The sequence below is a fragment of the Piliocolobus tephrosceles genome, chromosome 17 (assembly GCF_002776525.5).
Source record: "Piliocolobus tephrosceles isolate RC106 chromosome 17, ASM277652v3, whole genome shotgun sequence".
Lineage (NCBI taxonomy): Eukaryota > Metazoa > Chordata > Mammalia > Primates > Cercopithecidae > Piliocolobus > Piliocolobus tephrosceles.
In genome coordinates this window covers 73361045-73375866 of record NC_045450.1, presented here as the reverse complement: position 1 = coordinate 73375866, position 14822 = coordinate 73361045, and the positions used below count along the sequence as shown (strand labels likewise).

The 14822-nt window shown below is 55.1% G+C and overlaps 1 protein-coding gene and 1 long non-coding RNA gene across 2 annotated transcripts in view; one reads left to right on the top strand and one right to left on the bottom strand.

The window, feature by feature from the left end:
- Nucleotides 1-6041, top strand: part of SNAI3 (snail family transcriptional repressor 3) — a 9592-nt gene extending 3551 nt beyond the window's left edge. Inside the window, exons 2-3 of the mRNA XM_023228991.3 lie at nucleotides 2013-2633; nucleotides 5118-6041. Of these exons, the coding sequence (XP_023084759.3) occupies nucleotides 2013-2633; nucleotides 5118-5299 (803 nt within the window). The 3' untranslated portion in view covers nucleotides 5300-6041. The remainder of the gene's footprint in view (nucleotides 1-2012; nucleotides 2634-5117) is intronic.
- Nucleotides 6042-8417: 2376 nt separating this feature from the next.
- Nucleotides 8418-14822, bottom strand: part of LOC111553872 — a 12131-nt gene continuing 5726 nt past the window's right edge. The window contains exon 2 of the long non-coding RNA XR_002735100.1: nucleotides 8418-10316. This is a non-coding gene — a long non-coding RNA (uncharacterized LOC111553872). The remainder of the gene's footprint in view (nucleotides 10317-14822) is intronic.

Genomic DNA, 14822 nt, shown 5'->3' with positions numbered 1-14822 from the left:
ACAAAAATTAGCTGGGCATGGTAGCAGGTGCCTGTAATCCCAGCTATCAGGAGGCTGAGGCAGGAGAATCGTCTGAACCCAGGAGGCAGAGGTTGCAGTGAGCTGAGATTGTGCCATTGCACTCCAGCCTGGGCAACGAGAGTGAGACTCCATCTCAAAAAGAAAAAAAAAAAAAAAGTGGGGTGGGGCAGGGGTGGCTCATGCCTGTAATCCCAGTACTTTGGGAGGCTGAGGCAGGCAGATCTACAAGTTCAAGAGTTTGAGACTAGCCTGGCCAACATAGTAAAACCCTGTCTCTACTAAGAATACAAAAATAAGTCAGGCGTGATGGCATGTGCCTGTAATCCCAGGTACTCGGGAGGCTGAGGCAGGAGAATTGCTTGAACCTGGGAGGCCGAGGTTGCAATGAGCCAAGATAGCGCCATTGCACTCCAACCTGGGTGACAGAGCCAAACTCCATCTGGGGAAAAAAATAGTCAGGCATGGTGGTGCATACCTGTAGTCCCAGCTACTTGGGAGGCTGAGGCAGGAGAATCATTTGGATCTGGGAGGTGGAGGTTGCAGTTTGCAGTGAGCCCAGATCATTTGGATCTGGGAGGTGGAGGTTGCAGTTTGCAGTGAGCTGGAGTGCATTGCACTCCAGCCTGGGTGACAGAGCAAGACTCTGTCTCAAAAAAAAAAAAAAAAAAAAGTCCAGGCACGGTGGCTCATGCCTATAATTCCAGCACTCTGGGAGGCTGAGGCGGGTGGATCACGAGGTCAGGAGATTTGAGACCACCCTGGCTAACACGGTGAAACCCTGTCTCTACTAAAAAATACAAAAAATTAGCCAGGTGTGGTGGTGCGCGCCTGTAGTCCCAGTTATGCAGGAGGCTGAGGCAGGAGAATCTCTTGAACCCAGGAGATGGAAGTTGCAGTGAGCAGAGATCGCGCCACTGCTGCACTCCAGCCTAGTGACAGAGCGAGACTCCATCTTAAAAAAAAGAATCCCTTGCCCATATTAAAATTGTATTATTTGTCTTTTTATTATTGACTTGCTAACATCCTTTATATGTTCTAGTGTTCTAGATGCTATTCCTGATCAAAAAGTCTGATTAGCAAATATTTTCTCCTATTCTATGGGCTATCTTTCTCTACCCAAAGCCTCAGCATGGAGGTAGACACAGAGCCAGAGATCTATTTTAACACATCTAGAGTAGGAAAGGGATTGAGGGCTGTTGGGAGGTTTTGGCTTTGGGGAAATACAGAATTTAACTCTTGCCTGCAGACTAACCTGTTTATTTGGGGGCTGCTACCCTTAAGTGGACCAACCATGTGGTGTGTGGTGTGCCGGCCCCCAAATTCGGGAACCACTGTCCTGGGGAGGAGCCCAGCCAGGGGCAATTCTGAAAGCCTGGGCAGAGCACCCCAGCCATGTGGCTTGGCTGCGTTGAGAGCACAGCAGAGTGGGCACTGGTCAGCGGTCAAGGAGGCTTCTGAGCTCACTGCCTCATTATCCACAAAAGGAGCTGCCCAAGGGGTAATTGTTGGGTGACTGGAGGGTGATTAGTTATGAGGGGGCTGATTTTACACTCAGCCAGCTCCTTGCTGCCAAGCATCTGACTTATGGGTGCTGCGTGGGCACCTGGAGGATGCCAGCCCAGGCTCGTACCCCTCTGCGGGGGCGGTGGGGGGACACTCATCAGAGGGACCCGCCCAGCTGAGGCGTAAAGGGCCCTCCTTTACCCACGAGGCCTGTTTCATGTTCCTGAACACGAAGGGTCCTGTCAGATGTTTCTTTGTGTTTAAAGAGGAAGTGAGATTCACTCTCTAGACCGCGGGGCCTTCTTGTTCTAGATGACTCCACTCCTGGCCATGCTGTCACTTCCCTGCACAGCACCGCCAGCTCCTGGCTACACCTCCCATGCCAGGCTGCTGATGGGCTGGGATTGGGCCCATGAATCAGAGCTGGAAACACAAAGCGCTGGGGACTCAGTCTTCATCTGTAAATTCTCTCCCCTCCACCCTTCTAGATATCAATGGTGCCTGCTCTGCCTGTCGGGGGCTGGTGGTGCCCCTCCTCCCCCAAGACAAGGAGGCCCCTTCTGTGCCCGGTGACCTTCCCCAGCCCTGGGACGGCTCCTCAGCCATCGCCTGCATCTCCCTGCCCCTCCTTCCACGGATCGAGGAAGCTCTGGGGGCCTCTGGGCCAGACGCCTTGGAAGTCAGCCGGGTCGACTCTTGGGCCAGCCGGGCCCCCATTGTACCCCTCAAAGACAGCCTGAACCACCTCAACCTGGCCCCACTGCTGGTGCTGCCCACACAGTGGTCCCCAATCCTGGGCCCAGACGAACACGGGGCTCCAGAAAAACTGCTTGGGGCTGAGCGGACGCCCCGAGCCCCCGGCGGCTTCCAATGCTTCCACTGCCACAAACCCTACCACACGCTGGCCGGGCTGGCCAGGCACCGGCAGCTGCACTGCCACCTGCAGGCGGGGCGCGTCTTCACCTGCAAGTACTGCGACAAGGAGTACACCAGCCTGGGCGCCCTCAAGATGCACATCCGCACCCACACGCTGCCCTGCACCTGTAAGATCTGTGGAAAGGCCTTCTCCAGGCCCTGGCTGCTACAGGGCCACGTCCGCACCCACACAGGTAGGACAGGGTGAAGGTCTGCAAGGATGGTCTGGGCTGGGGGAAGAGGGAGGGCTGTGGGAGTTAGAAAAGGAGGAGGGGTGATTTTATAAACAATTCAGCTTCTGCCTCCTGACTTATCTGTACAGAGTCCCACAGACCACAGACTAGAGGCCAAAAGTCCAAAGTCCAGGTGTCAGTAGGGGCCATTGTAGAAGCCACGCCTGTAATCCCAGCACTTTGGGAGATTGAGGCGGGAGGATCACTTCAGGTCAGGGGTTCAGGACCAGCCTGGCCAACACAGCAAGACTCCAGTTTCTACTAAAAATAGAAACTTAGCTGAGGGTGGTGGCACCTGCTGGTAGGCCCAGCTACTTAGGAGGCTGAGGCAGGAGGATCACTTGAGCCCAGGAGGTTGAGGCTGCAGTGAGCTGTGGTCATGCCACTGTACTCCAGCCTGAGCAACAGAGCAAGACTCCAACTCAACTCAAAACAAAACAAAACAAAAAACCGGCCAGGCATGGTGGCTCACACCTATAATCCCAGCATTTTAGGAGGCTGAGGTGGGTGGATCACCTGAGGTCATGAGTTCGAGACCAGCCTGGCCAACATAGTGAAACCCTGTCTCTACTGAAAATACAAAACTTAGCCGGGCGTGGCAGTGCACACCTGTAATCCCAGCTATTCGGGAGACTGAGGCAGGAGAATCACTTGAACCCAGGAGATGGAGGTTGCACTGAGCCAAGATGGTGCCACTACACTCCAGCCTGGTGACAGAGCGAGACTGTCTCAAAAAAAAAAAAAAAAAAAAAATCAAAAAAATAATGCCATTAAAGTATGAAAGTGGCCTGCTCTTCCCCAGAGCCAGCCAGCAGCTTCTGCCCAGGCTTTCTGTCAACCTCAGCATGCAAAGAATAAAAACAGAAAGGAAGAAAGGGCCCCAGGACTAAGCTTCAGTCTCCACATCAGGCCCAGAGGTTCACACTTTTGTTTTTATTTTGGTCTGAGGCAGGGTCTCACTCTATTGCTCAGGCTGGAGTGCAGTGGTTTGATCGCAGCTCACTGCAGCTTTGACTGCCTGGGTTCAAGTGATTCTCGTGCCTCAGCCTCCTGAGTAGCTGGGACCATAGACATGCATCACCATGCCCGGCCAATTTTTAAATTATTTGTAGAAACGGGGGTCTCGCTATGTTGCCCAGGCTGGTCTTGAACTTCTGGGCTCAATCTGTCTTCTCACCTTGGCCTCCCAAAGTGCTGGGATTATAGGCATGAACCACTGTGCCCAGCTAGTTCACACTTTTTTTCTTTTTTTTTTTTTTTGAGATGGAGTCTCGTTCTGTCACCCAGGCTGGAGTGCAGTGGCCGGATCTCGGCTCACTGCAAGCTCCGCCTCCCGGGTTTACGCCATTCTCCTGCCTCAGCCTCCTGAGTAGCTGGGACTACAGGCGCCCGCCACCTCGCCCGGCTAGTTTTTTTGCATTTTTTAGTAGAGACGGGGTTTCACCGTGTTCGCCAGGATGGTCTCGATCTCCTGACCTCGTGATCCGCCCGTCTCGGCCTCCCAAAGTGCTGGGATTACAGGCTTGAGCCACCGCGCCTGGCCTAGTTCACACTTTTTCTAACTGGAGGTTCCCTACCCCCTAAGTCATGACTCTTGTGACTGGGACCTTCTGAGTCACAGCTGGATGCAGGCCAGAGGGAAGGCCTTTTCCAGGTCTCCAGGAAATCCTTTCCGGTTTTTCTCAACGGTTTGATGAGGAGACCCCCCATACCTCCTTTCCAGGCCAAAGGGCCCTGGGGCTTGGTACCCTCAGCCTGGGAGTGAGGAATGTGGGGAGGCCCTGCAGGAGGCTGGCCTGGCTAGGACCATGCCTGCTGTCCCACCAGCAGGAATGCAGGTGCTCTGGGCCCTTCAGGGGCTGCAGGCTGGGGTCTCTCAGGACCCTACGAGGCTACAGGAATGGACACGATTCCCAGTCACCCTTCCCTTTACAGGTGTTGGGCCAAGGTTCAAACAGGACTTTGTCTAGACCCCATGTTGTCCTGATGGGAGGTGGCTCCTAAATGCTGCCTCCTTGAAGTCCCCAGCTCCACCCCTGCTCTGGATTCTGCTGGAGCTGGTTAGACCCTCCCCACTTGCCTGTCAGTGGCCAGGAACAGCTGCCAGAGGCCCCCAGTGCTTCCCCCGTCCTCTTCCAGTGGCTGAGGCCCCCGGGAGGGCTATTGCAGCAACATTAGGAGATCTAAAGCCTGTAGCCACCTGTGCTTCTCAGAGGGTCTTCAGGTGTGTCTCGCCCAGGTGTGGCGTGCCACCCCGTCCCCACACAGCTCAACCCTGGGTGCTCGGGCTGTGAGCATTCCCGTCCCCACACAGCTCAACCCTGGGTGCTCGGGCTGTGAGCATTTGCAGGGAAGGGATGGGAGTGTCCACTGATGGTCACAGTGGGTGTTTTAGCCTTCAGGCCACCTTCCATGGTGTCACCGGCCCCCTTCTTCCTCCCCCAGGGGAGAAGCCCTATGCCTGCTCGCACTGCAGCAGGGCCTTTGCCGACCGCTCCAACCTTCGGGCCCATCTGCAAACGCACTCGGACACGAAGAAGTACCAGTGCCAGCGCTGTGCCAAGACCTTCTCCCGCATGTCCCTCCTGGCGCGGCACGAGGAGTCTGGCTGCTGCCCAGACCCCTGAGAGGCACGTAGTCGGTGCAGGTAGGAGGGATGGTCCTTGCCCTGAGAGCTGGTGTCCCTCCTGCCACCAGAGGAGCCGGGAGTCTGGGAGGGCAGGGCCTGGCTTCACACTTGGTGCATCCTCCATATCTGTGTCCAGTCAGAACCAAAGACGTCCAGCGGGGCCACCGGGGCGGAGGACACTCACCCAGGCCTCCCACCCCATGGAGCCCACTCAGAGGAGACTCCTCTCCCAGCGAAGACTTTCATCAGAACAAGAGCCATGGTTCCATTTCAATGTGGTCAGGTCTCTGGGTCTGCCCTTCCAAGAGTCAGAGCCTTGGGGAGGTGGTCCCCAGCATGGGCCGGCACTGCCAGACGACTTGCAAGGCTGCCTCGTTCCCTTGCAGCAGAAATGAACAGTTCGCACTTACAGTGAGCACGGCCGTGTGGTCCTTCCTCAGTAGGCACAACTACCTCTCAGCTGGCCCCTGCCAGCCTTTGGTTTGGGGTCTGGGACAAGTTGTCCCGTGTCACATGTCTACGCGCATGTGCACACACATGTACACACGCCCTCCCCCTCACCAGACTCTCCAGAAGATGGGGCAGGACTGGGGGAGCCCACAATTGGTGGTTCGGATGCGTTGGGATGAGACGGGGCGCCTCTGGGATTTGTCCTGTTCAGAGCCTCAAGGGGCTGGGATCTCCGGGCACTCAACTTCCCAGGCAAGAACAGCCATGGGGTAATAAATGGTCTCTGCACACCTGCATGTTCCATTCTTCGAAGCTTTGAGTCTTGGCCAATCCCCTGGTTCTGTGGAGGAGGTGGGACTCTGAGAAACTCCCTGAGACAGCAGGATTCGGGGATCACCTGGGGCCTTCAGCCACCAAGTAGGCAGGAGACTCTGGGTCAGGGCCTGCCACTGTGAAAAACTCTTCTGAGAGGTGGGGATGCTGCCATTGGGTGAGCAGGGGCGCCGTCGTGGGCAAAAGCCAGCACAGAAGTGGGAGAGCATCCCATGGCACAGCGGAACAGCCAAGAGGCTCCAGCTTGTGCTGGGTAGAGGGCCGAGACCAAGGCCAGGGCAGGTGGTGTGCAGCTGGGGGCAGTGAGTCCTCCCTGCTGCCTGGTCAGAACAGAGGACTCAGGGCTCCTGCTGCAGCCCTCACACGCTGCGAGGGTCTGACATGATTACTGCTGTCTTGCACAGGGTCTGGGCCTCTGTCCACCCGTGGTACCTGGGGCTTCTGTTGAGTCCCAGATCCTTGCCCTGCTCTGCTGAGACACTGTGCCAAATTGGCATGGTTGTCTACACCCAACACCCCCATCCCCAGAATCCTGCTTCCACCGTACAGTGGGATGGTGGCATTTCCTTCTTACACGTGGCCTCTTCTCACCGCCAAGCTGCTGGGTGGCCACCCACTGGGCTGGTCCTCCTCTTCCCAGCATGTCTCAACCTCTCCAGCTCAACCCCAGGGGCAGCGTGCAGGAAGGAGCGAGGAGGCCGCTCCTAGTCCCTGACGCCTTCACTGACAAGGACAGTGGATGGAGGTTTCTGGGAGGGGGACACCCGCTGACGAGGACAGTGGAGGTTTCTGGAGGGGACACCTGTTCCTCAGGAGGGTTGGCCTGTTGTCAGCTCAACCCCAGGGGCAGCGTCCAGGAAGGAGCGAGGAGGCCGCTCCTAGTCCCTGACGCCTTCACTGACGAGGACAGTGGAGGAGGTTTCTGGGAGGACACCTGTTCCTCAGGAGGGCAGTGGAGGAAGTTTCTGGGAGATACCTGTTCCTCAGGAGGGTTGGCCCGTTGTCAGCTGCTCTGCTTCTGGCTCCAGCCAGGAAGGCATCATTGATCTGGTCCTGGAATGGAGCCAAGTGGAGAGCGGCAAGGGCTCCCCTTGCTCCCCAGAGCCTGCTGAGCCTCCTGTCCATCCGTCCATGAGAACATTCAGGAGGGCTCACAGGGACTATACACAAAGCACCTTGTTGCTCAGCCACTTAGCTGCTCCAGTCCCAACCTGGGCAGCGAGAGCCCCACTCAGGGCAGCCCGCGGCAGATCAGCCTGGCTAACACTTGCCAGGTGCTAACGGGCCCTTGGGCAGATGGTTTGACGACACCTGTTTGAGGAGCCTTGGGGACATCCCAGAGGAAACTTGACTTAGACTTTGGGCTCCTCTGGACCAAAGGTGACCTTGAATAAACAGACTTCCCTGGAGAGCTTGGGCTGCAGCCGCTACCAGCCTCCATGTGAGCTGGAGGAGTGAAGACACTGAGAAAGCCTCTCTCACATTCCTGGACCAGGACTACTGCCTCCCCCACAGGGATTGGCCGTCCCCAGAGAGGGAGGGACCCACTCAGCTGCCATAACAAAGGCCCTCAGCCTGAGTGGCTGAAACAACAGAGTTCCATTCTCCCCCGGTTCTGGAGGCTGGAAGTCCCAGATCCAGGTGTCCGCAGGGCTGGTTCCTTCGGAGGCTGTGAGGGCGGGGCTGTTCCAGGCTTTCTGGTGGCTTTGGCTTCCCATGGCATCTCCCTGGTGTGTGTGTGTTTCTGTCTCTCCTCTTATGAGGACACAGTCATGTTGCCCTGATCCAGGAGGCCCCCATCTCAACTCATGACATCTGCAAAGTCTCTATTTCCAAATATAGTCACATTCGGAGTGCCTGAGAATTAGGACTTCAACATATGGAAGTGGGGGACGCCGTTCCACCTAAACAGCCAAGGGGAACACAGGGTTTTGCCAAGAGTTGCCTTGAGAGTCCTTGCACTTAGTGCTGAGGAGAGGGGGGCCTCACCCTCTTCTTCTTTCCCTCCGTCTACAAAGGATCATGAGGGCAGGGCATGGGGGTTCACACCTGTAATCCCAGCCCTGTGGGAGGCCGAGGCAGGTGGATCACTTGAGCCCAGGAGTTTGAGACCAGCCTGGGCAACATGGCACAACTATGTCTCTACTAAAAATACAAAAAAACGAGCTGGGTGTGGTGGCACACCCCTGTAGTCTGAGCTATTCAGGAGGCTGAGGCAGGAGGACTGCTTGTGCCCAAGAGGTAGAGGTTGCAGTGAGCCAAGATCATACCACTGCACTCAGCCTGGACGACAGACCGAGACCCTGTGCAAAACCAAAAACACACACAAAGGATCATGGGGAACAGCCGGTCTTAACTGATGGGGTTTACTAGAAGCATCTCCTTCAAAGGTTGCATCCAAGTCACCTTCCCCAGTGGTCACGGCTGTTTCCTGACCCATCTCCTCTCCCTCATCCCCATCAGGGCAAAGGCAGGGGACAGGCCAGCACCCGGGTCTTGAGGAGGAGTAGGGTTAGAAGCCTGTCCTCCAGGGCCCCCTCCCTCCCGACTGTCTTCCGGAGCTCTTGCCTCCTCTGCTTCACGGTCAGGCTGCCAGGGGTGAGGGTCTCCACCGGCCTGGAAAAAGACAAGAGCTCCAACCACAGTTTCTGTTAAGCTGTCAAGTCTCAGCATCTCATAGGAGGCCCCCCCCTTTTTTTTTTGTAGCATCCAGATCCCTAAAGGAAGCTATATTGTAAATTGTGTTCTATTTCTGGGTCCCAATATCTAAATGAGGCGACTGCACCTGTTGGGAATGAAGGACAGGAATTTCACAAGCCGAAAATAAAGCTGAATGTTTTCCCTTCTGTCTCAGCCCATGGAAAATGCTCTTATATTTATATCTGGGCAGGCAGGGGCTGGGAGGGAGAGAACGGGTTGGCAGAGAGAAGGGCAGAGGAAAGGCAGGGCACCTGTCAGGGGCCTGGGGTGTAAAGAATGGAGGAGCCACTCCACTTAGGACAGGTCCGGCCCAAGTTAGAGGCAGCAATGGCGTCCAGCCCCACCAGGACACCCCCAGCCACTGCCCACCAGCCCCGCCCTTCACTGCTGGCCTCTCCTCCTTGTTCTGCCTGACCATGCCCAGGTTAACCTGGGGTGGTCACTTAAAATCTGGGCTCCTAGAGCCCTCTCCAACACCTGCAGCTTGAGCACCAGGAAGGGGGCGTCTCGGCCTTGCTCACAGTCTCCAGGGCCTTGGGGCCTGGCAAGTTACTCCTCCCAGGACTCAGGCCTTCCTTTCCCCACCCGAATCTTCACTCGTCACATCCACTCTCCTCCCGCTTCCAGGGCTACTATCAGAGTCTTTCTCCCGGGCGGGAGGCGGGGCAAGGATGGACAGGAGGCTGCAGGACCTGAGCACACTGGAAGCGGGTGTTTCAGTTACGGCCCAGTGATGTCTGGGTGAGAGTGCAAGCCTAGGAAATCCCTGAGGATCCTGGACAAGAGGAAGAGGGTGTCCCAAGCTCTGAAAGGTGGGGGCTGCACCCTCTTCACAGCAGGAAAAGTCCCCTGATGACGTCTCCCCTGACAGCACACGGCAGGCCTCAGACAGGACCTACACCAGGGTGTGCAGGAAGGAAAATTAGTGGCCCTGCGTGCCTCTCGCTGTTCTCTGACTCATAGTGTAAAAGCAAAGAGGACGCCTGGCCTCCTAGAAACAGGTGTTGAGGGACAGCGGGCCTCTGGGTGACTGGGTCCCTCTCCCCACTCCCTGTTGAAAGAAATTTATCCGAACGCCAAAGGGCGCTAAGGTTATTTTCTTCGTGTCCAAGAGCCCAGAGCATCCTATAAATATCATTTTGGCCCAGAATAATCAGGGGGGTTCTCTAGGTGTTTGAAAATAGCCTGCTTGTTACTATGTATATTCAGAGAACCCACTCCCGGCCTCCATTCGCGTGGCTAAGTATAGTTCCCTGGCAGAGTTCAATGGAACAAAAGCTTCCAGGCCTACCCGACCTCGTGGATGGCAGAACATTCCCGGAGGAGCACCGCAGCTGCCACGACTCGGAGGGGCTCAGAGAGAGGCTGGCACTGACCTGGTCACCTCCCATCTCCCACTCTTGAGCCAGATCAATCTGTGGGCCTCTCAGCAAGCAACAGGCATTCTTGCCAGACCCAGGAGCAAGGTGCTCTGATGCCAGTTTTGTCCTTCTTGCAGGGTTGAGTTAGTCACAAAGCCTTGGTTTCTTCATCTATGAAAGAGGGATTGTGTGAACTTCTATGTCAGAATTAAAGAGAACTCCAAGTAAACCATCAAAAACCAAAGGCTGGCCGGGTGTGGTGGCTCGTATCTGTAATCCCAGCATTTTGGGAGGCTGAGGTGGGTGGATCATCTGAGGCCAGGAGTTTAAGACTAGCCTGGCCAACATGGTGAAACCCCATCTGTACTACAAATACAAAAATTAGCCAGGCATGGCGGACGCCTGCAATCCCAGCTACTCAGGAGGCTGAGGCAGGAGGATCACTTGAACCTGGGAGGCGGAGGTTGCAGTGAGCTGAGATCGCCCCACTGCATACCAGCCTGGGTGACAGAGCGAGACCCTGCCTAAAAAAAAAAAAAAGAAAAAAGAAAAACCAAAGACATTTAGGACACCCAAAATAAAACTGCCAACCTAAGGAGCACCCTCAGCTTTGACTCCTCTTAGGATCTTTATTTCTGGACGCCAGGTTCTGGCTGCAGTGAGTCTGTCTTCGCAGCCATCCCTGGCCCAGCCCACGGCACTGCCTGAGAGCTGCTCAGCACCTGCCCCGGGGCTGCGTAGAGCTGTATCACGCGAATGGGCAAAGGTGGCAGAGTTTCAGACCCAGGGCCCAGCCTAAGAGGGTAGATAGATGCCTCCCATCTTGCCAGGGGTCATGTGCCATCTCTGGGAATCCCAAGGAAATGTGAGGCCACCTTCCCACAGGATGTCAATCAGCCCTGCCACCCCCAGCTCCTTCCCAGAAACCCCCCCAGGGCCAAATCCGGGAATCTTAAAGCAGGCCCTTCTCTTCAGCAGCTCCCCTGCTTCTCCCTCCCTCCCTTCCCCTCCCCTTCTCTGCGCTTGTTCTCTGCGTGAGGGTGAGCCTGTGAGACATCCGTAGGAAGATGCAGATCACTGCAGTGTTGCTTATCCAGCCCCAAATACCAGCTCCTTTTCCCTTCCCCTGGGAACAGGCAGCGGGGAGACCCAGGAAACTTCAGAAACGAAGCTGAGAGGTGAGAGAAGGTGGGCACTGAGGTCACAGGGACTTCTCATCTGCACAAGGCCCTTATGAAACTCAGCTGCTCTGTGTTGGTCAAAAGACGGGCTGAAATGGAGACACAGCCCAGCCAGCGGGTCCTGGTCCTGCTGCCGTCCCGTCCACCGAGCATCATTTCTGAGCTGTCGTGGACATGGTGCCCCCTCCACCCACCACACCCCAGCTGGGCTCTGCTCGGCACCGTGGGGTCTCCTTGTCACAGAACAAGTTGTTCTGACAGGTGGTCTGCAGACCCCTTGAGACCCTCTAAGTGGCTTCTGCTGGGCAGAGCTGCTCTCCTGTTTGGCACAGGCACCAATGGTGCAAAAGCAGCCACAGCCATGTGAGTGCTGGCACATCCCCCACACCTCAGGAAACAATCGCAGTTCTGGGATGGCCCTCATGGTCACAGCTCAGCCCTGGGTCCACGGCGGCTTGTGTGGAGGGACCCAATGGCAGTGGACGCAGCCCCACACACGCCGAGGTCCGCTCTCCGCAGAGCACACGCTCACACAGAGGAAAGATGGCAGCACTGTGAGAACATGGCCCTGGGTCTTGGCAGGAATGAGGTGAGCCCGCCACTTCAAAGGGAACAACGGACAGACCTTACCGCCAATGGTAAAACTTACACAGTCTAACGAAAAAGAAAATTTGGAAACTTTCATCTTCCACTAAAAGCCTGACAGCTTCCCATGCTTACTTTCTCAGGGGAAAGTGATTTCCTGATACTGTCAAATGAAGCAGGTCAGCGTCTGGAAGGCCCGGGTAAGGCAGTGAACCGAACCCAAAGCTGTCCGAATGACCAATGTGGATGTCAGGATCCCCTGCCTGGGTCAAAGGCCAAAGTGAGACAGACCAGTAGATTCCATGGATACCAGGAGGAAACTCTTACTAATGGGTGGGCCTCAGATTCCACCTTGCGGCTCGCCTTGAAGAAAGACCAGTGCGGGAGTTTTGGCGCAGCACCCAAGAAAAGCCACCCTGATCTGAAGAGGCCAGGAAAGCATGTCGCCCCTGCAGGTCTGGAGAGCAGATTCTCTCCAAATGCATCAACCAAACGACATCACGCAGAGGCCCCCAGGAGGGCCCAGCTATCCACACCTGCCACACCGGATGTGAAAGAGATTCAGACAAACTTTTTTGTTTTTGCTTTTTTGAGACACGGTCTTTCTCTGTCACCCCGGCTGCAGTGCAGTGGCACAATCTTGGCTCACTGTAGCCTCGATCTCCCAGGCTCAAGGGATCCTCCCATAGCCTCCCGAGTAGCTGGGACTACAGGTGCACGCCACCCGGCCCAGCTAATAGCTTGTATTATTATTATTTTTTTTTGTAGCTACTGGGTCTCATCTTGTTGCCCAGGCTGGTCTCAAACTCCTGAGCTCAAGGATTCTGCTGGCCTTGGCCTCCCAAAGTGCAAGGATTACAGGTGTGCGCTACACCATGCCCCTAGTCTAACTTCATTTCTTGTATTTTCTTCTCTTCTTTTTCTTCTGAGACAGGATTATGCTCTGTTGCCCAGGCTGTAAAGCAGTGGTGCAATCAGGGCTCACTGAAGCCTCAATCTCCTGGGCTCAAGCAATCCTCTTGCCTCAGCCTCATGAGTAGCTAGGTGTGTGCCACACGCCTAGATGATTTTTTATAGAGACAGGGTCTCACTATGTTGACCAGGCTGGTCTTGAACTCTTGAGTTCAAGCAATCCTCCTGCCTTGGCCTTCCCAAGTGCTGGGATCACAGATGTGTGCCCCTGTCCCTGGCTGATACTATTTTTTAATTTTCATTTTTTTTGAGAGAGTCTCTCTCTGTCGCCCAGGCTGGAGGGCAGTGGTGCGATCCCAGCTCACTGCAATCTCCGACTCCTGGGTTAAAGCAATTCTCCTGCCTCAGCCTCCCGAGTAGCTGGGACTACAGGCACCCACCACCATGCCCAGCTAATTTTTGTATATTTAGTAGAGATGGGGTTTCACCATGTTGGCCAGGCTGGTCTCGAACTCCTGACCTCGTGATCCGCCCACCTCAGCCTCCCAAGTACTGGGATTACAGGCGTGAGCACCCAGCCAATACTAATTTCTATTTATTTCTTTATATATATTTTCTGAGATGGAGTCTTGCTCTGTCGCCCAGGTTGGAGTGCAGTGGCATGATCTCGGCTCACTGCAAGCTCCGCCTCCTGGGTTCATGCCATTCTCCTGCCTCAGCCTCCCGAGTAGCTGCGACCACAGGCACCTGCCACCACGCCTGGCTGATTTTTGGCTAATACTAATTTCCAAGGAGGGTCAATACCGATTTGTTCCCCTGCTCTGGAAATGGATCTGCTTGTTCTTTTGCAACCAATTTAATCCCATTATCAGCCTCGGGAGGCTTGGGTGATGCTGCCTCTCTGTCCACCCAGGCAGCACAAATCAAGCCCCAGATACTCCCACCCAGGATCACCATGGTACGGGAAAGCAAGCTGGAAAACGGGGGAGCTGGATGCTTGTGTCCCTGAAGGGAAATACTTTCCGAGGTGAATGGCTCGAGCACGAGGACAGCAGGGCCATTTGAGCCGCCAGCCCAGCTGGCCAGGTTTCCGGCCACGTGCATACAGTAAACGAGGGTGTATGTGCAGCTCCTGGCTTGGAAAACTGGAAGCTACAGAAGAATCTGTATTTACTCACTGATTTAACCAAATACACATTCTGTTTCTTCTGAAAGATGACCACACTCACCCAAGAGCTTCTCTGGGGGGTCAATAACACTACTCCCTGCGGATAAACACGGGTGGGCTCCTTCAAAGGGCTTTATCATCTACAAGAAACCATCCTTATCCCCACAGGTAAGGAAACGGGCACAGAGAGGTTAAGTAGCTTGCCTGAACTCACGCAGTGAATCTGTAGCAGAGCTGTTCTTTAAACTCAGGCAATTTAGACCCAGAGTCTGTAATTTTATTATTTATTTATTTATTTAAAGATGGAGTCTCATTCTGTTGCCCAGGTTGGAGTGCAGTAGTGTGATCTCGGCTCACCGCAACATCCACCTCCCAGGTTCAACTGACTCTCCTGCCTCAGTCTCCCAAGCAGCTGAGACTACAGGCATGTACCACCATACATGGCTAATTTTCGCATTTTTAGTAGAGACGGGGTTTTGTCATATTGGCCAGGCTGGTCTCGAACTCCTGACCTCAAGTGATCTGTGCTCCTCGGCCTCCCGAAGTGCTGGGATTACAGACATGAGCCACCGCACCCAGCCAGAGTCTGTCATTTTTGTCTCTACATTGTCACTCGGTAAGATATTCTGAGATTTCCTTTCACTTTTTTCTTGTTTTGTGAGACAGAGTCTTGCTCTGTTGCCCAGGCTGGAGTGCGGTGGTGCGATCTCGGCTTACTGCAACCTCCACCTCTGGGTTCAAGCGATTCTCCTGCCTCAGCCTCCCAAGCAGCTGGGATTACAGATGCATAAGTGTGAGCCACCGCAACTGGCTTTTTTTTTTTTTTTTTTG